The sequence below is a fragment of the Thamnophis sirtalis genome, unplaced genomic scaffold (assembly GCF_051295495.1).
Source record: "Thamnophis sirtalis isolate CommonGarterSnake01/CBP01778 unplaced genomic scaffold, rThaSir2_p1.2 scaffold_1, whole genome shotgun sequence".
In the NCBI taxonomy this organism is placed as follows: domain Eukaryota; kingdom Metazoa; phylum Chordata; class Lepidosauria; order Squamata; family Natricidae; genus Thamnophis; species Thamnophis sirtalis.
The window spans coordinates 68,896,265-68,921,590 of NW_028261381.1; the positions used below are offsets into that span (position 1 = coordinate 68,896,265).

At 38.8% G+C, this 25,326-nt stretch overlaps 1 protein-coding gene across 1 annotated transcript; it reads right to left on the bottom strand.

The window, feature by feature from the left end:
• Positions 1 to 1,124: 1,124 nt before the first annotated feature.
• Positions 1,125 to 24,688, bottom strand: LOC148049520 (acyl-CoA (8-3)-desaturase-like). The gene is made up of 12 exons (XM_087718736.1): positions 24,408 to 24,688; positions 20,365 to 20,475; positions 16,929 to 17,126; positions 16,311 to 16,412; positions 15,060 to 15,188; positions 11,887 to 11,944; positions 11,215 to 11,291; positions 7,619 to 7,716; positions 6,836 to 6,932; positions 2,481 to 2,560; positions 1,440 to 1,565; positions 1,125 to 1,296 (listed from the first exon to the last, which is right to left on the bottom strand). The coding sequence occupies exons 1-12, from the start codon at positions 24,627 to 24,629 to the stop codon at positions 1,218 to 1,220; spliced, it is 1,377 nt and encodes a 458-aa protein (XP_087574862.1). The 5' UTR covers positions 24,630 to 24,688; the 3' UTR covers positions 1,125 to 1,217.
• Between the last annotated feature and the right edge of the window lie 638 nt (positions 24,689 to 25,326).

Consider the following 25,326-nt stretch of genomic DNA (forward strand, 5'->3'; position numbering starts at 1 on the left):
TGTCGCGCAAGGCAAGTAAATTGGCAAACAAGTTTTAGAGTCTCTCTGTAAAGCTTGACCTCTCCAACTGGTAGTGATGGGATCAAAATCAGTTTTGCCAGTATTTGTTCATTTTGGCGAATAGGCTGACTTGTGATTGAAAAGATTCAGAGTTGCTTCTTCCCTTTCCTCCTCCTCTTCATCCCTGGAATGCCACAGGCTGAGAATTTTTACCTGCTTCACAAAAAAAGAGACTGGCAGAATCTGAAACAGTTTTTCATTTGTCAAAGCATTACAGTGACAAATCTCACATCCTACTGGTATTGACCACCTGTCTCAGGGTTGAAGAAGATTTTGCCTCATGTTAGGGCTTCCCCCATCTACTGCCTAGGAAAGAAAAACCCTTGGCTCCATAGATTCAGAGAAAAGATACTTTTACTAGGAGAGAACTGAATGCAACAAGTTTCAGCTAAGATCTGAGGCAAAAGTGTGGGAAGCATCAAATTGAAACTAACTGTAGAGCCTGACCCCCTTGTATCTAGGCAATCAGAGGGAAAGCACCAGACAGGAAATGTTTTGAGAAGGTCTTTGATTCAAGACCATCGTCTCTGGCTGCTGCATACAAAGCTAGAAGAAATGGAGAGATAAGCAAAACTAAGGCTGGTAGATGCAAAGCTGCAAAGCTGCAAAGCTGCAAAGCTGCAAAGCTGCAAAGCTGCAAAGCTGCAAAGCTGCAAAGCTGCAAAGCTGCAAAGCTGCAAAGCTGCAAAGCTGCAAAGCTGCAAAGCTGCAAAGCTGCAAAGCACAATTCTCCACTGACCACCCCCACCCCCTTTTCTATGACAGCAAGCAGCAGGCTGGCTGACAGGCAGCTTTCATGTTACTATGGTGTTGCACTGCAGTTAGAAGTACATCTTGGATGGTTCTTTGTGGAATGGATCATTTACCATCTTGGCCTGTTCTTCTCTAATCTGTTTGTCCATCTGTCCATCCATCCATCCATCCATCCATCCATCCATCCATCCATCCATCCATCCATCCATCCATCCAGAATAATTTACCACAAGATTCCTTTTCAATATTATTTATTTATTCATCCACTGTACATGGCTATCCATCTCATGAAAAACTGACGTTATAACATTATAAAACAATCAATAGATTAAAATTATTATTATTTAAATTATTTTAAAATCACAAAGGCTAAGAGAAAACAGCAGGTGTTAATAACAAAGGAGTCATCCCAATTCCTCACTGTATTGATTTTTTTCCTGGTAATAAGCATTGTGCCAGACCTTTCCTGATTCCTTCAGGGTGCTGCAGAAGGAAAAAGGAACATGGAACACATTAATCAAAAGCACATTTGCACAGCCATGAGTTCTTTCAGGCTACTCTTCACTTGAGATATTCTCTGGGTGACATGCCTGCAAATGGCCTTTTTCCTGTTGGCTCACACTTACCGCAATATATCCGCAAAAGCAGTGAGCATGGGCTTGCACTCATACTTAATGTTATGCTTGGCACAAAGGGATTTCACCAGGGGAGCCGCCTTGTAATAATTATGTCGAGGCATGGTTGGAAAAAGACTGTGGAAAGAGAGGAAAAATATCAAGAGGACACAGTAGAAGACACTTCTACTGTAATTTGGATCCTGCTGTCATTACTGCCCTTCCCATTTCAATGTCAGAGAATTTCCTTTTCAGTATTGCATACAGGCAGGTGGATACAGAAGAGGATAACCTTTCACCTGTCTGGTTCCCAAAGAGTTTGAGGTAGGGATGAACAAGCTGAGGTCCTTCTGATTATTGCTGAACCATGATCCTTCCTAATGAGTTACTTTGTAGTAGGGTACTGTGGAGTTGCTCACAGGTTTTGAAATCTTAGTTAAGAATTTTAAAGGTGAAAACCAGCATTTTGACTTGATCCAGAAATAAATTTTAATTATCAACCATTTAATCTGCTATATATCTAGAAGTTAGATATGAAAAGCCCAATAGCATTAATACTTAGCCGTATATACTGTTTTACAGTGCTTTACAGCCCTCTCTAAATGGTTTACAGAGTCTGCATATTGCCTCCAACAATTTGGATCCTCATTTTACCCACCTTGGAAGGATGAAAGGCTGAGTCAACCTTGAGCCTTGTGAGATTTGAACTGCTGAATTGCAGGCAGCTGGCAATCGGCAGAAGTAGCCTGCAGTACTGCACTCTAACCACTGTACCACCATGGCTCATAGACATTAGTTTCACTGCTGCATTTTATATGAAATGCTATTTCTAGGCATTTTTACAGGATAGACCCAAAGTCCAGTCTGGAATAGTCACAGCATGTATAACTGGGACAAGATCTGCTTTCTTTAAAACTAGCCAAAACTCCTGGCCACAGCCATCATTTGGCTTCAAACATAGACCATAATATGCATGTGATGCTTAGTGGTGACAAAAGCTGTACAAACATTGCATTATATACTGTACAACCTTTCCATATAGCTTGTACTTACTGATGTTCAATCTGGAAATTCAAGTGCCCAGTGTACCAGTCATTGAATAGGGATTCATTGACATTACATGTTGCTGCGAGCTAAGGGGGAAATTAAAAAAAAAAAAGTAGAGTTCCAATGACTTCCTTCAGGCTTCTTCCTAGTTTCTATCAACAGTGCATGTAATTCTACCAATTTACAGTATTGTAGACCATCATTCATTTCCAAACATTTGTTCCATTTATAGTATGGTCCCTGCCCAGAAGGACATTAGAAATATTTCTGAATCCAGGCCAGGCAATCCAGGCCAACTATTGAACTGGTGCTATGTGCATGGGATGAAATCCAATGATATACACTATATTGCCAAAAGTATTTGCTCATCTGCCTTTACTCGCATATGAACCTATATTGGCTCCCAATAGATATTCAGGTGCAATTCAAGTTTCCTGGTTATTGCCTTCAAAGCTTTAGATACCATAGAACTGAGCTACTTGCAGGACTATTATGTATGTATGTATGTATGCATGCATGCATGCATGCATGCATTTATTTATTTATTTATTTATTTATTTATTTATTTATTTATTTATTTATTTATTTATTTATTTATTTATTTATTTATTTATTTATTTGTTTGTCTTGTATGCTGCCCACTCCCGGAGGACTCCGGGCGGCTCACACAGGGAAAGGGGGGAACGAGACAAAGGGGGGAACAAGACAAAGACAACATATTAAAAACAAAACCAACATTCACAATTTCCGTGGAGGTAGATGCTTCTCAGCTCCCCCCAGCCTGCTGGAACAGCCAGGACTTGGTGGCTTGGTGACTACCTGCTCCCCTCAACCTCTTCCTGCACCATGCATTCCCACATGGACATGCCGCATGCTCCAGATCTCTGCTGACTGATGTCTAATGGATGTTGTTACAAATTCTCTACCCAATAATCATATTAATACAGAACAGATAAATTAAAATCAGTCTGATAAAATCCAGACTAACTATAATTAGCACAAAGAATAATGAAAAAAGTCAATAATTTGGAGAAGTCACTTTATAACTGGTATGCATCTGTGGGATAATAAAAATGAATGAAGCATGGAGTAGACTAAGGAAATATCTAGCCACATTATGGGCAATAATGCAGTGTCAGGGACTGAACAATGAATCCAAAGGGGGAAAAAATACTAACAGCAATTCAGTGGGGAGACATAATCACAGGTTAAATACTGTAAGTTCATATGCAAGTAAAGGCAGGTGAGTGAATACTTTTGGCAATATAGTGTATACGCGTGGGGAAAAAATTGCACAGACTAGGATATTGGTGACATTTCAGATTCAATGGCTTATTCTGCTTAACACGCTGGCTTCTTTTCAGGAGAAATGTAGTTCTCTTTTGGAGTGAATCAACCAACCAGTGAATCTAAAGTCGTCTTCCCTGAGTCATTCTTATTGAACTATTTCTTTAGAAGTAGACATGGAAATATTATGCAATTACTTCTGTAAAAGTTAGGACATTAGGTTAGGGTCAAGAAGAGCAGTCTCCAAGTCTCCATTCAGCCACCCGTAAGCAGATTTAGGCCAATTGTTTTTCTTCTATTTTCAAAAGAAGGTACCATTATAAAATTATTTTGAATTATTGTCTTTTGAGTAGAAAAAATAGCTTTAAAATTGTTACATTTTCTTGAATACAGTCCTTAATATTCAAAAATAGATAGGTCTTTCAATACCATTTACTTCATCCAATATAATTTCCCTTAATAATTCCTCAAAAATCATTTCATAATTATATTTTATATAATTCATAATTCATGTAATTCCTTTAAAATTCAACTTGCCTGGTTTTGGAATGTATTCAAAATAACATTTTAATATAAAACATTTATTCATAAATCTACTTTTATGGGGTTTAATTTTAGTTCAAACAAAAATCAAAACTGGATATAACCAAATCATATGAATTAATGTACCCTCCAATTTTAATAAAAATAATAATATAAACATCAGAGGTGGTATTCAGCAGGTTATGACCAGTTCTGGAGAACTGGTAGCAGAAATTTTGAGTAGTAAATACCACCTCTAATGGGCTCCGCCCCCATCTTCTCTGCCTCTTGAGTACCAGCTGATTGGGAGGAAATGGGAATTTTGCAGTAACTTTCCTTTGGAATGTGACTAGAATGAAGATTTTACAGAATCCTTCCCCTATCACCCCCACCCAGCCACACCCGACACACCAAGTCACACCCACAGAACCTGTGGTAATTTTTTTTAATCCCATCACTGATAAACATGCATTAGAAGTTAACCATTTCCCATGGAAGAACAAATTAACTCCAAGCGAAGATGAAATAATAAGAAAGGTTATGGATTGTGCTGAAATGGACATACTAAATAAAGAAATCCAGGGAAAAGAAGAATCAGAATTCTACCAGATATTGGATAAATGGTATAGGTGGATGGAGGAAAGAAACAAGAATCAATGAAGGAATATAACAAAACTCAAAAATAATAGTTATGAGTAAAATAAGAGAGTTAAGAATGGTGAAATCCAAATGAAATATAATAGAAGGTGAAATAATATAAGGTGAGCGGTATCGATTGATAATTGCTATTAGAAAGAACAGGAAGCTCCTGTTCGTATTATATTGTGTAAATGTGGTGTACGTCTAAGTTGGTGTGTGTGTAATTTACATGTTTGTAAATAAATAAATAAATAAATAAATAAATAAATAAATAAATAAATAGAAGTTAACTATTTTCCATCCCCAGGAATTATATCATGCTATTACAAAAATAAAACAAAAGAGAAATTGGAAAAGGAAAACTGTGCATGAATACACCAATCTTTAGAGCTACCTTAAAAACTGGCTGTAAGTCCCATAAAGAAAAAGTAGAATCCAAATAAAATATATAGATGGGTAACATAAACATGGTTGGTAGGGATGTACCAACAGTAAATATATAATAAAGGTTGGCACTAGCTTACATTTGGAGGACCTATAAGATGATGTACAACTAGCCATTTTGCATTTGTTTTATGATTTACTGTTAAAAAAGAGAGAAAACCTGTCTTGTCTCTCATCATCTTTCACTCTCTCTTTGTGATAGAGCAGATTATTTATGCAGAAACCATCTGTTATTAATGTCACAACAACTATATGCTGTTTCTCTTGTTAACTTGCATCACTGTAGTAAGGTTTCAGGTATCAACTTTAAATTGCCTAATACTTGCTGGAGGCCTAGTTACATAATCTTTTCATTTAGTCCCATCCCTTAATTATCTTGCCTAAACCACAGTTTGAAATTGAGTGTATCCAAGCCAATCTCTAGTTCCATAATACCTGGTAAAAAGCCCTAAGGGAAAATGACGCCAAGAAAGCATGAAGAAACATGCTTTAAAAAAATGAAAGGTACATCCTCATATACACAGTCACTGTACCCTTTCTGGGGAGATTGCTGTAACAACCATCACAAAAATAAGACTTCCTCCAGGTTAGAAATTCTGTTCATATATAGCACCACAGATCAAATAAAGAGTACAGTCACCATGTGCTTGACTGCTTAATTGCTCAACTGTAACAGGAAACTCTACTTAGTACAAAAAAACATAGACCATAGATCCAAACTTTTAAACACTACTATCTACTGGCTGCATACTATTGTAGTTGTTGCATAAATATACATTCCAACAAAATGTTTTTCAACACTCTGATATTTTCTTCTCTACAATATAAAGAGAAAATGCCAGTATTTCCCCTATCACCATCAATGTTTGGCTATTCCTATCTGGAATCAGTTAGTCTTATGGATCTATATTCTCATTCTGTGGATAATGCATCTCACAAAGTTAATTTCTATGCCATTGAAAAACTGGTTCATGACCACAAAAAGAACAATAATGTGAATTGGGGTCCACATGTGGGGACTTGGATGGAGGATTAATAGCATTGGTGCTGTTCCTGCTTTACTGAGTAGTAAATAGCAGTAACAATAAAGCTGTTCCTGCTTTACTGAAGAAGCAAGGAAGATTAACAGGCAATGTACTACATTGTTTACCATCTCATCATCTACTATGGACAATGAGTTCATTGTTGGCCCCTGTAACTTTTCTCCATGAGAAGAGAAAGGGCATCATGCTGCAATTGTGATTTTCCCAGAAACTGCAATATGAAAGTGATTTCTAGCTGTCAGCATAGACATTTCATTTGTACTACCTGCTCTTCATAAGACAATGTTTCAATGTAGATAAGGGCATGAAATATTTAAGAAAACAACAACATGATCTGGCCCTGTGTTTCAGAACTAAGGACCCAGCATTTCTGAATAAGATTATCTGAAGACAAGAAATTTCCCCTTTAAATAGAAACTATCTCACCTGGGCAGAGAACCAATCTAAATTCTGATCATAGTCAATATTCATTGGAATATGGTTCATCTGTGAGACCCAAGTAAACCATCCAGATTCTAAGAACCTGTGTGGACATAAAAACAATAATAATGATTCAAACAAAACATAACATAATCATTACTGTTACCACATCATTGCACAGATTATACAGAAACATAATTTTTATAGATAAAAGCAGGGAGTTAAAGCTATGGCATTCTGTAATAATCTTATGCAATCTGTCACACTTTAATCCCTCATACCTAGTTAGAAGTTTCAGGTATTCTAAAACTTACATTCTTCAGAGTTCTCAATTGAGTAAATAGTATTTTCAGTTAAACAAGTTGATGAACTGCCCACATTTGGATTACCTATTGGGCAAGAAAGATGGATAAAGGTGCTTAAATTCAGCTTAGTTCCTAAAGAAGGCAGAAAGTGCTTAAGATTTGTCTGTATTTCCCTTCACAGCTCCTTTTCCATAATCACTTCTCATTTGCAAATTATTTGCAATATACTTTAAAACCAGCCTGATTTCTCCACTGTGTCCTCACTATCAATTAATCAAAACACTTGTAGCTCAATGCTAATTATATACTTGTGAGTTTGGGTTTCACACACATCAGTCTGAGCCAATTGTTGCTCAGTTTGAACTGGCCAATAGCTACACCAAGAATCTAGCAATGTACATATTGAAGGTCTCTCTTTGATTTCACAGCACTTAAAAGCATTAGCTGAGTCATAGAAGCAGGGTAGCGTTTTATATAATATTACCTTGCTAACCAGTAGTAAGCCATAAAGCTCTTAAATCCCATTAAAGGAACATACATGAGGCAGACCCGGAAGTTATAGAAAAGATTGATAAACAGTTCCTGTCAAAGAACAGAATGTTAAATAAGCACAATGGTAACAATGTGTGAATCAATATTATGAGTTTCTTTTTCAATTTCAGATTAATTAGCTACAATGTGGCAAATAGAGATGCTAAAGACTATAATACAATAACATGTGGAGTAATAGGCAGCCTGCAATGTAGTGCTGAAGGACTTTCAGGGTCTCTTCATTTGTGTATCTAATAAAACTCCCACAATGATAAAAAAAAGAGTGAGGGTGGAGCATACTAACATCAGTTGTGCAGAAACCTTGCTCTACATCAAAATGGAAAGAATTTCTCTAGGGCAGAAACGGAATTCTTGAAGCTGCTAAAGGTTTTGATGTCATTTCCAGTGGCTGAGAATTGCAATGGGTAGTGGCATGGCTCAATTTGAGTAGTGGGGATGTGGGGGGTCTGTACTCATGGGAAGGAATGAAGCTTCATACCCACAGTATGTTTAATTAGAGCATTGCTCTTATTATTATTAGAATGTATCTATACTCCCCATATCAGTGCCCAGATAATCTTTCCCCCATCCCTCTGGAAGTGCACCCAAATATCCATGGCAGTTAGAAATGCAATCTCCTGGCAATCTCTTCCTCTGCTCCTCATCCCTTTCTGTTTCACTGTTGCCACTGTCTCTGCCTGAGGGAGCGTATGGTTGTTTTCTGACTTTCAGGTTGGCTTGGAAAAGATTTCCAGTCTAGGAGATAACTTCCCCAATGCCTGATGTAACCCAGTGGAACAGGCTCATTGTTAACATCAGGGTAGAGGCTGTGATCAGCTCTTTGCAGCTGTGACAAGCTTTCCATGGCTTTGATTGTAATATTTGCCTATTGCTCACCCTTCCCTTCCCTTCCCTTCTCAAACAAGCAGGGGTGGGTTCCTACCGGTCCTTGCCGGTCCTTGTGAACCGGTTTGTTGGTGAACCCGGAAGTAATTAATTTCCGGGAACGCTGGTACCGTTCCTGGCCCCTGTCTCTGCAAAGCGCCCTTGCTGGTGCGTCACAGCTCGCTCGCCCGCTAACCCGCCTGTCTGCACTAAGTTAGCCCAGCCTGCTGCTCACTGATTGGCTGGAGTCCAACAAATCAGTTAGCGGGCTGGAGTCGAAGCGTTTAAAAGCTTCGCGCTTGACCTCCATTTGAAAACTCCCTTCGCCTTCCAGGAGCTTGCTGCTTCCCCCTTGGGTAAGCAACTAAGCCCCGGCAGCGGGACTCAAGAGGCTTTGGGTGGGCAGCGGCAGCCCAGCTTTTGCGAGGGAAGGCACCGCGGGCTGGTGTACGCCACACCGTCAAAGCTGGGTGGGGGGCGGTAGTGGCGGTAGTGGCCTATCTTTCGTGAGGGAAGGCCTTCAGGCCTTCCCTTGCAAAAGCTGCAGGCTGGCGTATGCCATGCGGCTGAAGGCGGGTGGGGGGCGGCAGCGGCCTAGCTTTTGCAAGGGAAGGCCTTCAGGCCTTCCCTAGCAAAAGCCACGGGCTGGCGGCTAAGGCGGCCTAGCTTCCTTAAGGGAAGACCCCTGCCCCCCTTCTCCAGCCTCGTCTGGCTGGCTAAACCTGCCAGGCGACCTGCTTAATGTCTTACCTGTTCCTGCTGCCTCTCTGCCTGCCTGCTCCCTGTTGCTTTCATCCATCGCAACGAGGATCCATCGCATCGGAGTGCTGCTGATTCTGCCTGCTGGTAAGTGACCCGGGTTTTTTTCTTTTATTTTTTTAATGTATTTTAAAATAATATTTTATTTATTTTGCATAGAATTTTTTAAAATAGTTTTACTTAATAGTATTGGGCATAGAATATTTTAAAATATTTTACTTCAATTTATTCTGTGTGGATTTTTTTAAAAAATGTCTTAGACTATTTAAAAAAAGATTCTATCCAAAATAAATTAAAATAAACCATTTTAAAAAATTCTATACTCAACACTTTGAAATGTATTGTGCATGGAATTTTTTAAAATAGTTTTATTGTAATTTATTGTGTATGGAATATTTTTAATGGTTTCATTTTAAATTATAGTTTGAAATGGTTACAGTATAAATTATTGCAGGTGGATTGAAATAATGGTTACAGTATACTATGGCTAGTATAATACCTTAAAATAGTTATACTATAAATTATTGCTGGTGGAATACTTAAGATTGGTTTTTAAGGATTTCTTTTATTTATAGAATATCTTTTTAAAATTATTTTAGGGGGAATTTTATTTTTTAATTGTTTATAAAATATATTTACTACAAGAAATGTTATTCCTTTTTGCAAATGTTTTCTTTGTGATGCTTTTAAGTGTTCAGACCAAGTTTATGTTTCTCAAAGTGGCTGCTTTTCTATGGGCAGGCCAGGTTGGTGCAAGGCAGCTTTGCCAGATTTAGTGTGTTTCACTCTCGTTGTTTAGGTAATTCTGAGGTGGTTGATAGTTCTGTAAGCGCCTGTCCTTTGTAATTTTCCACAATGCCTTGATGGTTTTTAATCCAGTTACTTTGTCTTTCCTGTCCTTAGGCTTAGGGGAAAAAAAACTGGTTTCATTGGCAGTCTTTTGGCGGGGGATTCTTATTTTTTGGTGTTTTCCTGACACTGTCATAGTTTGTGTGTGTATATGTGTGTGTGTTTGTGTGTGTGTGTGTGAGTGTGTGTGTGTGTGTGTAATGTCCCACAGTTATCTACGCATTAATAATGATCTAGTAACATTTCCTTATACATTTTAGGGACCTTTCCTTACATAATTCGTGTTTTCTTTCATACTTTTGGATTTCTAATTTCTGTTTCCGTTAGTTGGCAATTGCTAAAACCAATCCCACGTGAAAAAGTATTCAGAGCCTTCTTGATTTTAATTGTCAATTTATTTATTCCTGCACATTGTAATATTTATTCATTTACATATCTCTGTTTTTCCACTGTTGTGCAAACACAATTCCAGCAGCTGCTAACGTGTGTAAAATTAAATATATATTATACTCCCAACAAAATATATCTGGTTTTAATTCCATATCTTGCTTTACGATTGCTTCTAACCACTAACTTCTGAATAGCTACTTGGACTGACCTAAGTACTAATTCAAATTTCATATCTGGTCACATGGGCGGCAAGCCACTCCCATCCGGTCACATGAGCAGCAAGCCACTCCCATCCAGTCACATGGGCGGCAAGCCACTCCCATCCCATCACATGGGCGGCAAGCCACTCCCATTCGGTCACATGGGTGGCAAGCCACTCCCACAAAGGAGGCCACACCCACAGAGTAGGTTCCAACAATTTTTGAAACCCACCACTGCAAACAAGGTACATTTTCTGTTCAATGGTGCTGACAAGAGGGAAGGCCAAAGAAATCATGAATGGCAGGGAATGTTCCCATGATGTCGTGGGGGATTAAGGAAAGAAAGCAACTTGCATTTTGTAATGCATCTCCTGTGGCTCATTAGAAAAAAAGAGGATTCAGGACCTTTACGTGTTAAACTTGGCCATACACCAATCCCCTAAAATAAAGAGGTGCTATGACTTACCAACCATTTTTTTCTTTGAAATAAATAGCGATAGGAAACCAATTGGGTACCAATTGTAAGCATCAATGGGGCAAGGACTAATATAAAAATGCAAAACGAGAATACAAAAATGAGTGGGTGATTAAAATAAAGGTAGAACACATCCTAGAGGAAACAAACATCTGCCTCTGAATCCCTTTTTGCATTAAACTAACCGCCTTATTCTCTGACCTATTGCCCCAAATGCTCATCAGGGTATTTCTATAGTGATTGAGTCAGAGACCTGATATAGAGGGAATAAGGAATGGCCTTGAAAGCCAGGAGAAAGAGTTGCTATCAAATCAATGAGCCCTTTCCAAGAAAGTAATTTGAGTAAATGTCTCAGGCAGCTCCCTGCTTCGCATTAAGGGTGGAAACACATTCATATTTCCAAGATCCTGTTATTCTAGGTCAGGAGTGTCAAACTCACGGTGTCATGGTGTCATCACCTAACGTATCAGGACTTCCCCCCATTCGCTAAAATGGGGCGGGTGTGGCCAATGTGACACACCTGCTCTAGGTGTTCCAATAAAAGTAATCCCAACCTGTGGGGCATTGGTTTCTTAGTCTGGTCTGCTTTATAGTGCTGATATATGACTTTATTAGTTATTCTTCTCCAAATTTAGGTTCCTGTAAACATCGTAAAACACTTACAGGCAAAGTAATTATGTTGATACTGGTAAGGCATATACCTCCTTTTCTTCTTTCCAAGCTGCACAAGAAGTAGAACAAACAGTTAAATTGTCAAGTATGTAAATTCCACATCAGGGTCATGCTGTCCATGCCCATTCTTTACAATATAGGTTCTTGAAAAGATTAATCTTTGCATATTATTATATCACAGATTATTTGATCTGTCTCTCTTGAATTTTTGCTGTACACACAGCCTTTGTGCACTGAGGGTTGCCTCTGATCTTTGAGGGAAGCTACCTTTCCAAAATAAACAGGGCCAGGGGGAAAAACATGGACAAGACAATACCAATATTAAATGTGATTTCATTTTAATTTGATTCAATTTAATTCAATTTATTTCAATTCATACATTGAGTTCTCAATGTTACATTACTTTCTCTTTTTTGTCACATTAAAAGTGGTAGTTTGTCAACTTTTGGAGAGACACTGCATTTTACTGCAGCCTTAAATATACACAATTCATTGGTTAACTTATTTGACTCTGCATTCATCTAAACACAACTTTTGGGAAGGGGAATGCATTATTAGACTGCACTTCACAGGAAAATGTGGATCAAAACATATTCTTTGGAGAATGTAGAGATTAATGCAGAAGTGAAGTGGAAATTTGTGTCATTAAATGTAGCTCAGAATTATTAACAGATCTAATTATCTTGAATGCATTTGGGTCAATATTAATGGGGTGGGGAATAACATTGCCATAGGTCTATACTATAGGCCACCCAACCAAACAGAGGAAATAGATGAACTTTTTGCTAGTCAGCTTATTAAGCACGGATGGGCTGCTGCCAGTTTTACTACCAGAAAAGTGAGAGTATAAAAGCCCAGTCTAGCACAATACCAATGAAGAAGAAAAATAACAGCTCTCAAAAGAACCCAGCATGGCTGCATAAAGAACTCTCTGATAAATCGAAAGACAAAAAGGATAAGTATAAAAAGTGGAAAGGGGGGCACATAGCTAGGGCAGAATATCAGCAAATAGCCCAAGCCTGTAAAGATGAAGTGAGGAAAGCTAAAGCTCACAATGAAGAAAGGCTTGGGACAAAAGTAAAAAATAACGAAAAAAGCTTCTTCCAACATGTTAAAAAGAAGAAAAAAGTCAAGGAAACAATTGGTCCATTGCTGGGAGAAAGTGGCAAGGAGGTGACAAGCAACTATTTAACTCATTTTTTGCATCTGTATTTACACAAAGGGATAAAATAGTCCAACCTATCAAACAACTACAGACCTATCAGCCTGACCTCAATGCCAGGGAAGATTCTGGAAAAGATAATCAAGCTACAATCAGCAAACAAAAAGCCAACAAAAGCTAACAAAATAATAACCAAAAGCCAACATGGGTTTGTCAAAAACAGATCATGCCAGATTAATCTTATTGCATTCGTTGACAAAATTTGTGGACCGGAGGAATACTGTTGATATAATTTACTTGGAGTTCAGTAAGACATTTGATAAAATAGACCATAACCTATTACTAGATAAAGTAGTAAAATGTGGGTTAGACAGCATCACCACCACATGGATTCATAACTGGCTGATCAACCACACTCAACGTGTAGTCCAGTGGTGGGATAGGACCAGTACGCCCTGGTACAGGTGTACCATTCCGATATGGTGCTCCGGAGGGCCCAACTGCCCGCCTGCCCTCCTTACTGCTATTTGAGCTGATCAGGGCTTTCACGCACATGCACAGAGCATACAACGCCTGCACGACACTCCACCAAGCAGCTGGAGCATCGCGGGTGGTAAGTATGCATGCACGTGCTACCCATGTACTGCTTACATTCACGGACGCCAAGACCCGTTGTTGCGTACCAGTTGCAATGGGATCCAGAACCCACCACTGGTGTAGTCCTCAATGGAACTGCATCTACATGGAGGGAAGTATGCAGTGGAGTATCCCAAGGCTCTGTTTTAGGCCCAGTACACTTCAACATCTTCATCAATGATTTGGATGAGGGGATAAATGGGGAACTTATCAAATTTGCAGATGACACCAAGCTGGCAGGAATAGCCAACACTCCAAAAGATAGGCTTAAGATACAGAAGGATCTTGATAAACTTGAACATTGGGCGCTATCTAACAAAATGAAATTCAATGGTGAAAAGAGTATGGTTCTACATTTAGGGAAAAAACAAAAACAAAATGCACGTGTACAGTATATGTGGTATCTTGCTCAGTAGTAACTGTGAAAGGGATCTTGGAGTCTTAGTGGACAACAATTTAAATATGAGCAAGCAGTGTGCAGCAGCTGTTAAAAAAGCCAACACAGTTCTAGGCTGCATAAACAGAGGGATAAAATCAAGATCACGTGAATGTTAATACCACTTTATAATGTCTTGGTAAGGCCACACTTGGAATACTGCATCCAGTTTTGGTCGCCACGATGTAAAAAGATGTGGAGACTCTGGAAAGAGTGCAGAGAAGAGCAACAATGATGATTAGGGGACTGGAGGCTAAAACATATGAAGAACAATTGCAGGAACTTGGTATGTCTAGTTAAAAGAAAAGAAGGACTCTGGGTGACAGGATAGTAGTATTCCTATATCTCAGGGGCAGCCACAAAAAAGAGGGAGTCAAACTATTCTCCAAAGCACCCAAGGGCAGGACAAGAAGCAATGGGTGGAAACTAATCAAGGAGAGAAGCAACTTAAAACTAAGGAGAAATTTCCTGACAGTTTGAACAATTAATCAATGGAACAACTTGCATTCAAAGGTTCTGAATGCTCTGACACTGGAAGTTTTAAAGAAGATATTGGATAACCATTTGTCTGAAATGGTATAGGGTCTTGCCTAAGCAGGTGGCTGGACTAGAAAACCTTCACGGCCCCGTCCAACTCTGTTATTCTATTCTATTCTATTCTATTCTATTCTATTCCATTCCATTCCAGTCTATAAGAAAATATGTTTTACAGAATTATTACAGAAGCAGAGACTAGAAAATAAGGCAATGCCTCAACCGATCCAACAGCAGTGAGGGTTGCTATAAAGAAATATGGGCGATGGAAAGAAATCTTTCTTCCTACTTTCCTAGATTGCTCATCAGAGTTATTGTGGTGTCGGGTTTTTTCTTTTAGTACTGCTAATCCTTTTTCATGGTCTTTTGTCTGCCTAAGACTTTCTATTTATTTACCTTCAAAGAAAGTTTCTTCCCCAGACTGAAAAAGAATGGGTGCGTGTTGAGATCAGGGTCTTTGCGGTAGCAGTTGGGTTTGGCGTGATGCTGGTTATGCATGTGGTTCCATAGGCTCATTGGTATTCCCTGGAAAAGTACAGAAGAACAAACATGAATTCCATCTATTTGTGAATAATGCTGTATCCTTTGTATTCCCCACTACAAACAAAATAAAACAAAAACCACCTGCAGTTCTGTTGGTTTACACTTCCTTCCATCTAGCAGGAATTGAATTGTGTACAGTGACAGTGCTCTGACCTCCATCATTTTTGTGTAAACTAGCTTCATTTCCTCTCCTTCTTATTAAGCATCTGAAAAAGTTTCATTCCAAGACTGGCTATTGAAAATTCCAGTTTTGCTGCTAAATGTCTTTGTGTGAAACAAAAATAAACTAGAAATAGACTAGATCAGGTGCCTACGGAGGAGTCTTCACTACCAGTTATGTAGAGGGAGCACACATGTCTGGGCATGCACAGAAGATCCTTGATGATGTCTGAATCACCCAAACTGGTGCAAACTGGCAGCATACACATTTTTTTATGGAGCTAGATAGCAGTGAGGCAGAGGAACAGCTACAGCCTGTTCCCAGTGTGCGCATGTGCAGAGCTTCCAGGAGAAAAGAACAACTTCAAAGTCAGGGTAGACTTGAGAGTAAAGTCACAGGTGGAAAGTGATTGGTTCCTCCCATAGGAAATAAAAGAGGAGCGAAAGGGGGGTGGGCTTTTGCAGGAAATAATTTGTTTGTTTAGTCGTTAGATTTGTTTCAGGAGTGTGAAGATCTGTCCGTGAATCTCAGAGACTCTGTGCCCTGTCTTTCTTTGTACAGCACCTCATTTGGAAAATATTTACATGGCAACTTCCATTACTTTCTCTTCAGTAGTGAAAAATCAAAGCAAGTATAGTGCAGTATTGTTAAAAATGATTCATAGCCATAAAATGCAGACTGACTATATTTCTCTTAACACCATCTCCCTTTTCTGTAAGGAAGCATTAATAATACTGTCATCTTACAGAGGCATTGCAAAAAGATGATCTTATATTTTTAGTCCTTCAGTGCTTAAATTGTTCTATATCAGTGTTCGTTATCTTTATCCTAATTTTCAAAACCCTAGAGACAGAAAATAACGATGGATAGGCAGACCCAATTTCAAATATATAAATAATCACAAATCATCACTTAAAATATCCTTCTCTTGGATGGATTCTGACCTTAAGAATGCCAATTACCACGAAGTGAGCTACTCTGTTCCACTTGACATTTTCAAAGACTGACACATGGCCAAGATCATGCTGGAGAAAACCATACTGGATCTGGAATCAACAAACATGACACATATGTATATAATTTTGCCACATTTTTCCTGCATGAATTAATTGGTAGAGGAGCATTGTTAATCACCATTAATTAATGGTGATCAAAAAGAACCACAATTATATTGCAAATATTGTGTGATTATACACTGTATATATAGGTACATGTGTGTATACATACACAAACATACATACAATACATACATAAGACTTTATATGCTGTAGGCTGCCAGCAAATACTATTACTTGCTGCCTTCCTTTCAAACATTTTAATTTCAGCAAACAAAAAGGATTAAGCAATGTTATGCATATTGTGCAGTATAACTTGCTCAGATCCTGAAGCACTTTTCTTAATCTGTGTGTAGTTGAAATACTATGTCCAGATTCAACAGCTCAAAGAATTGAAAACCGAGATAAGTGCACAAGGTGTTAAATTACTAATGAAAACAATTAAATTGCTCTATATATGTTGAATACTGTTCTACACTGCTATGCTCTGCAACTCAAAGAGGTTACCTGTCCAACGGTGAACATTGCTACTCCAAGAAGGAAAGGCATCCAGGATTTTCCAAAATACCAGATAGTAAACCAAGATGCAATGTCTAGTATGAAAGCATGCAGAAACATGAAAGCAAAAAAGCTGAATCTTGACTTCAAGAGCCCCATCTTCTTCACTGTTGCACGCAGTTCATGGAATTCCTTGACCAGCATTTCCTACAAGAAGTGATGACAGGTTTTTTTACTTGCTTCAGAACATTAGAACCCTTTTGATAGACTAGACCAAAAGCCCATCTTGAGTTTTATGTATTAAACCTTAGGTTAGATTTGTACCCGGATGAATCACTTGACCATGCAGCTTATTGAGTGACTTAGGACCAGTTGCTCTCTCTCAGACCAAGCTGCAACACAGACTTGCTGGGATAAATTAGGGAGACCCCCATTTATGTCATCTGGAGGTTCAAAAAAAGTACATGATATAAATGCAATACATAATTAAATAATGGTCTATCATCTTGGTTCCGCAGCCCAAAGGATTTTGGATTCTCACATGTGGGACCTAATGCTTTCTCCTTAGAATGGTAACTAGAGTGCTTTCAAAAATTATTATGTATTCTTCTTTCAATGAAAAACAAAGGGAATGAAGTCAATACCCAAAGTTTTATTTCAATGGTACCACTTGATGACCAGAAAATATTATCTAGGTCCGTGATGGCAAACTTATGGCACACATGTCACAGGTGTAACGCAGAGCCATTTGTCAGGCCACATTAGGCGTTGCACTGTCAGATGACCAGCACACATGTGCGTGCTGGCCAGCTGACTTCGGCCTTCTTTTGAGGCCATTTTCGCCCTCCGGGGGCCTCCCTGAAGCCTCCAAAGTGTGAAAAACTGGACTTACGGGCAAACCGGAAGTTTGGGAACCGGCTTCTCTGAAGGCTCTGGAGAGTGAAAAATGGCTCTACGGACAAACTGGAAGTTCTGATTTGCTCTTAGGTCCATTTTTCGCCCTCCGGAGCTTTCATGGTAGCCTCCTAAAGGCTCTGGAGGTCAAAAATCGGCCCTACATACAAACCAGAACTCACTATTCCCAAACTTCCAGGTTCCCTGTAGCTCCTGAGGCCTCAGGAAGGTGTCCAGGGGGGAGGCTGTTTTTGCCCTCCTCAGGCTCCTAGAAAGCCTTTGGAGCCTGGGGAAGGCGAAAAAACCATGGCCAAAGTGATGTGTGTTTGTGTTGCTGATTGCATGCATGTGTGCGAGCTGGGTGTGTGGTCACATGCATAGCATTATGGGTGTGGTACACCAGCGCACGCCCTGCCTGTGCTTCCCCTGCTTTTGGCACAGCAATCAAAAAAGGTTTGCCATCACTGATCTAGGTCATTGACTAAGTCAATGTCTCATCTGGAAAATGCTTTCCAATGCCCCTCTGTGATTATACTAAATAGATCTTAAAACAAAGAACCAAGCCATCAACATTAGGAGTTAATAATAACAGCAGTAATAGTAAAAATCTCTAATAGGAATGAGGTACTGAAGAAGTAGTAAAAGAAAGAGATAGATCCTAAATGAAATTTATTAAATACAAAAGTGAGTGACTGTATGAAATAAATACACTGAGGTGGTTTGAGCAGTGAAAAAGAAAGAATGAGGATCAACCTGTAAAAGCCAAGGGGAAGACTGAGAAAGTTGTGACTGGATATCCTTAAAACGAGAGAGAGAGAAGAAGTTAAAAGTGCAATAGATAATGAATGAAGTGATAAATAGACATAGACGAAGCAATTAAAGTTCGTAAGAATATCTCTTGATTGTCTGTCTATCACATTTGTAGTGGCCGCTCATCTTCACTTTCTAATAGAAAAATATGAAGAGATAAAGTGGATAGTATGGATGTAACCTAGATTTAACTTCTTCTTATTGTTTGCCTTATATCTTTAATTCCTTTGATTTAATGTTCTTTATGCCACTGCATTTTGTATAATGTTATTTGCCCTGAAAGGGATTAGTGTGATGGGGATATATACATACACATAGACAAAACCAAGCATTTAATAGTGAATGCCATACCATGTGCATGAATCATACAAGTGGCAAGAAAATAGGGGCAGTCAGGCATAACACAGGTTATGTAGACAGTAAACACAAGGTTAATCAAAATGGACTCAAATGTCTATACACCAATGCAGAGTATGAGGAATAAACAGGGTGAATTAGAAATTCAAGTAAAAGAGGGCAGATACGATATTGTTGCCATTACAGAAACTTGGTGGGATGAAACCCACAAATGGAACATACAGCTAGAAGGATTTAAAGTATTTAAAAGAAATAGACCAAATAAAAGAGGAGGTGGAGTTGCACTATATATAAGAAATAACTACATCTCTACAGAAAAAGAACACAACAATGATTCAAACTCTCTTGAATACATTTGGGTCAATCCTAAAAGTTGGGGGGGGGGGGGAAATGACATTGCCATAGGTCTATACTACAGGCCACCTAACCAAGCAGAGGAAGTAGATGAAGTTTTTTTCTTGCCAGCTAACTAAGGTATGTAGGAAGCACACCACAATAGTAATGGGGGATTTTAACTACCCTGACAGCACCTGTCTACCCTAGACAAGTTCAAATCACCGAGACCAGGTGGATTACACCCCAGGTTTCTAAAGAAACTGGCAGACAAGGTCTCAGACCCACTGAACAATATCTTTCAAAGATCCTGGAGCACCGGGGAACTAGCACAGGACTGGAAAAGAGCTGATATAGTTTCCATCTTCAAAAATGGAAAAAAATAGACCCAGAAAACTATAGACCTATCAGCCTGACCTCAATGCCAGGGAAGATTCTGGAAAAGATAATCAAGCTACAATCAGCAAACAAAAAGCCAACAAAAGCTAACAAAATAATAACCAAAAGCCAACATGGGTTTGTCAAAAACAGATCATGCCAGATTAATCTTATTGCATTCGTTGACAAAATTTGTGGACCAGAGGAATACTGTTGATATAATTTACTTGGAGTTCAGTAAGACATTTGTTAAAATAGACCATAACCTATTACTAGATAAAGTAGAAAAATGTGAGTTAGACAGCATCACCACCAGATGGAATCAAACTATTCTCCAAAGCACCTGAGGGTAGAACAAGAAGCAATGGGTGGAAATTAATCAAGGAGAGAAGCAACTTAGGACTGAGGAGAAATTTCCTGATGGTTAGAACAATTAATCAGTGGAACAGCTTGCCTCCAGAAGTTGTGAATGCCCCAACACTGCAAGTTTTTAAGAAGATGTTTGATAGCCATTTGTCTGAAATGGTATAGGGTTTCCTGCCTAGGCAGTGGATTGGACTAGAAGATCTCAAAGGTCCCTTCCACCTCTGCTATTGTATTGTATATAAACATAAGTGTCTCAAATAAAGGTTCTGCAAAGGGAATCCAACAGCTGAGATCACCCAATACTCACATTTTTTGTGGGCTCACAGCATGGCTGATCTGGTGCAAGCTCTCCAATTAGGAGGGAATTCAAATATCTCTTTACCAGATCCTCATCCTTGTGGAAAGCTTCAAAGGCATCCTAAACACACACACACATACAAATAAGGTTAACATGGAGAAGAATATCTGGTTAACATGATGGAAATGCCAGTTAAGTTGGCTATTTGTTCATTTTGGAAATAATGAAAAGTGTATTGTAGGTGATGCTTCACAACTGGCTCTCTAGGAGGCCAACTCTATGACCTTGATTAATTTTGAAGACTAAAACTGTGCTGCTGTAGTTTACTTGAAATGTAAATAAGACAGAACCATCTTTCCCTGCAATAGTTGAACTTGGTTGGCTGCACAATCAGACTTGCAAGGTTCTCTTATCATAGCCAGTCTTGATAAAATTAGTTTTATCCTTACTGTGGAATTGATTTCCTGATCTGGTCTACTTAGTGGAGCTGAAATAAACATTCAAAAATTATACAACTCAACTCTATAGTGACCTTGAATTTTTTTCATTGCTCAAGGAATATTTTCAAGATGGAAAAAGAATACATACAGCCACCATCCATCAAAAACATGTTTGACAAGCAATAGAACATTGTACCGTATCTTTCAAAAATCCTGGAGCACTGGCAAACTACCAGAGGACTGGAAAAAAGCTTATGTGATTCCCATCTTCAAAAAAAGCAGGAAAAACAGATCCAAGAAATTACAGACCAATCAGCCTAACATCAATACCTGGGAAAATACTGAAAAAGATAATCAAGAAACAGATCTGTGAACATCTAGAAACAAGTAAAGTAGTAAGTAGAAGTCAGCACAGGTTTATTCAAAACAGATCAGGCCAAACAAATCTTATTTCATTCTTTTATATAGTGACTAAATTAGTAAACCAGCAAAATGTTGGGCATAGCAGACTTCAGCAAGACATTCAACAAGGTAGAGCACAACCTACTTTTTGGTAAACTAGAAAAAAGTGGGATAGATAGTGTCACCACCAGATGGATTTGTAACTGGCTTACAAACCATACTCAACGAGTAATCCTTAATGGTCTACATCTACATGGAGGGAAGTAAGCAGTGCGGTAGAACAAGGTTCCATCTTAGGCCCAGTACTCTTCAATATCTTCATAAACAACTTAGATGGAGGAATAGAAGGGAAACTTATCAAATTTGCAGATGACACTAAGCTAGCAGGAATAGCCAACATCCTAGATGATAGGCTGAAGATCCAGAGGGATCTTGATAGATTTGAACATTGGGCCCTAACTAACAAAATGAAATTCAATGTAGAGAAAAATAAAGCCTTACCATTAAGAATGAAAAACCAAAAGTACACATATAAAATTGGGAGAAACCAGGCTTAAAAGCTGTAACTGGGAGAGGCATCTTGGAGTCTTAGTGGCCAAACAATTAAATATGAGCCTATAATGTGCCAATGCAGCCCTAAATTGCATTAACAGAGGGATTCAATCAAGATCAAATGAGGTACTAATACTACTCTATAAAGCCTTAATAAGACCATACCTAGAATACTGCATCCAGTTTTGGTCACCACAGATTCTAGAAAGAGTGCAGAGAAGAGCAACAAAGATGATAAGGGGACTGGAGGCTAAAACATATGAAAAACAATAACAGAACTGGGCATGGCTAGTCTAGTGAACAGAAGGAACAAGGGAGACATAATAGCAGGGTTCCCATATTTGAGGAGCTATCATAGAGAGGAGGGGTTAAACCTATTTTCTAAAGCACCTGAAGGCCAGACAAGGCATAATGGATGGAAACTGATCAATGAAAGATTCAACGTAGAAATAAGGAGAAATTCAAGACTTTGATCTCATCCATCACTATTTTTACATTGGCAACAGATATAACTGCACATGAATGCCACATCTATGTGCACATACATCACTCTGCAATATGCCAATGTGTTCACAGAAGATTTTCAAATGTTCACAACTCCTGAATTTATATGAAATTTACTGATGACATTTTCATGATCTGTACCCATGAAAATCCCTCATTAAATTCTATCAGGATTGCAACACTTTCAATACGTCAATCCCATTATCAACCTAATCCTAGATGTGTCCAATAAGTCCACTTTTCTTAAAATAAACACATGATGGACACATAAACTACATAATGAACACATAAATGCCAGGAAGCTTACAAATCACCATACCTACATGCTTCCAATTTCCATCCAGAATATACCATCAAATGCACAGTTTATATTGAAATAGATCCTAAAAAAACCTTCACCAGGAGATCAAAATTTGAGACAGCTGAACCTACATAGAGCAAGAAGTATCAGGCTACCTCAGAAGGCCTTAACAAAAACACTGGGGTTTTAACCCATCATGGTTATGTAATCAAGGAATCTTCATCTGCTAATACCCCAGTTTTCCCTTTTCCTTTCCCATTCCCTTTCCTTTACCATCTCCTATGTCCATAAATTCCCAGATTCATCCTTGAAGAAGATATCCATGCAGTGACTGCATATAGATTCTTCCATTCAGAATAATTCTTTGTCATATAACCACAAGCATTATGATTTAATGGCAATATAGACATTTTGATAATATCAGTGCTAGATTTGGTCTCAAGTATGCCATCAATGCCTGAATGTCCCATAATAGATGGTGTTATTTAAAGAGAGCCTTCAGTCAGAGATTAACTTGAAGGCAGAATATATCAGGTATTTACCAGAAATGTCTAGAAGTGACAGAATGTCTCTAGAAAATGTGGTCTTTTTTCATCTGCTGCAGATGCTTCCAAGATTGAAAGTCCTGATAGATATTCAAGAACACAGAAGATGTTTCTGAGCCACAGCTACAGATCCTTGTACAACAGGCGAGTTACAACAGGAACATAGAAAAAGTCAATCTCTGTTCTGATAATTTTTATTTAGCTTATATTTATATTTTCTTCATATACTGAAGCAATAATGACATAGACATACATGTATGTGTGTGTATAGAGGTGTCTGTACATTTAAACATTTTATCAAAATGTTAATCAAATTCTATAAACTATTGTGTTCTAAACTTAACTAGAATTCAGTCCTGAGAGACTTGTAGACTTCAACTCATAGAATTCCCCAGCCAGCATGGTTGAACTTGAGGTTGGTTGAAGTCCACAAGTCTTTAAGTTGCCAAGGTTGGAGAGCCCTGACTTAGAAAGTTGCCAGTTCCTTCTTTCCAGTGGTGGGATTGCAAATCTTTTCCTACAACTTCTATGAGAACATGCTTCATGTGCAGCACAAATCTGTTGAAGTGCCAGCCCCCCTTCAATTGTGACTGTTGTGGATTTTAATATTGTTTGTATCGTCTTGTTTATCCCCTCCCCTGTTTTATTGTGAGCCGCCCGGAGTCCTTTGGGAGTGGGCGGCATACAAAACCAATAAACGAAACGAAACAAAATCCTGCAATACTTGGTAGAGGTCACACTTCTATGCTACCAATATTACTCATATATTTTCACTGAGAAAGTCTGCCAGACTGAATTTTGCTTATCCATGCTTTTTCACAAACACCTTCTGATCAGGTCCTCAAACCTACGCTGTATTTTGTTCACATTGTCTAGATGTCAATAAAGTTATGTAACTTAACTGCAGTCAAACATTGACCCAACCTGGAAAAAAGAAAGCCTGCAAATCACATCAATTTGTACATCTGTACATTAGCTGCTTAGCTGCTGCCCTGTCTTTTTTCCAAACTTCTAAATTTTGGGCAGATTTTGTTAATCAATACTACAAAATTGCCAAGCAATATGACTACCATCTGGAACTTCCTTACATTGTGTTAAAGTATTGGACTGTCCAACCCAGAATGACTGTTCTGTAATGTCAGAATTCCTTTCAGCTTCAGAGAAGAGAGATTCCTTTCCACCCATTCTGCTATTTGAGACCCTTGGAGAAAGACACAACCTCAACCCGGAATGTGCGCATGCAAAGTAAGTGTTTTGTGCAGCCTTCAGGTCATTCCATGGCTGTCTTTCCCCTCAACAAGGACTCACCGTGGCATCTTGTCCAGAATAGTGTCTGATGAGACGAGGCCCACCTGGATGCCGCAAATAGAACTGACTAACATCATAAACCTTTCGGTCGATGACCAGCCATCTCTCTTCCTTCAAGTCTCCATTGCCTGTGCGGAGCCCCACCTCCTCCCAGGTGAAGAGACGGGGAACCCCTGGCTCAATCTCTGGCTTCCCTGCACTGGCTCCTGACTGAGGGGGCATCCTGGCTGGAAGCACTGAGGGATGCTGCTCCACTAACTCCTGGACTGTTTTTTTTTAGCCTGTGGAAAGTGGAAGCGACTCTATCTCTTCATTCGGTTAAATGTTGCAGCCAACTTTATATACACCTCTATTAGCCACCCACTCTGCATTAAGTTCCTGTTGCTCCAGATATACTCTTGCAAGGCTTCCCTCTCCTCCCCCTATCAAAGGCATCTCTTCTTTCAGAGAACATAAAACTGGATAGTAGTAGAGTATCAAGTTGGATTAAAGAAGATATTATCATTGAGGTGTTTTGTTTTTTTTGAAAAAGAACAACAACCCAGAATAATAAAGAACTGTGTAAAATATTCTGGGTAAGAATTGAATAAGTTCCATAACAGTTCTCCATAGGAGTTTAGCAACCTCTTCACCAAGAGTTATTTTTAAAGGGCTTCCTTCTGTGAACACTAAAAAGCAGAAAAGCAGAGAATTGGGAAACCCATTCAGGAAGAGAAGCATTGCACAAGCATTTGCACTGCTTCCAAAACTCTAAATCCTTCTAGGCATAGAAATGCTCCCACCATTCACTTCCAACTTCATTACTGATATCAATGCATTTTCAATGTAATGATAGAGGCACTTATGTCAACATAGTTTTGAATTAAAAGAAAGAGGAGAGGAGAACATGGAACCATCTGTCTTCTTTTTTTTTTAATAA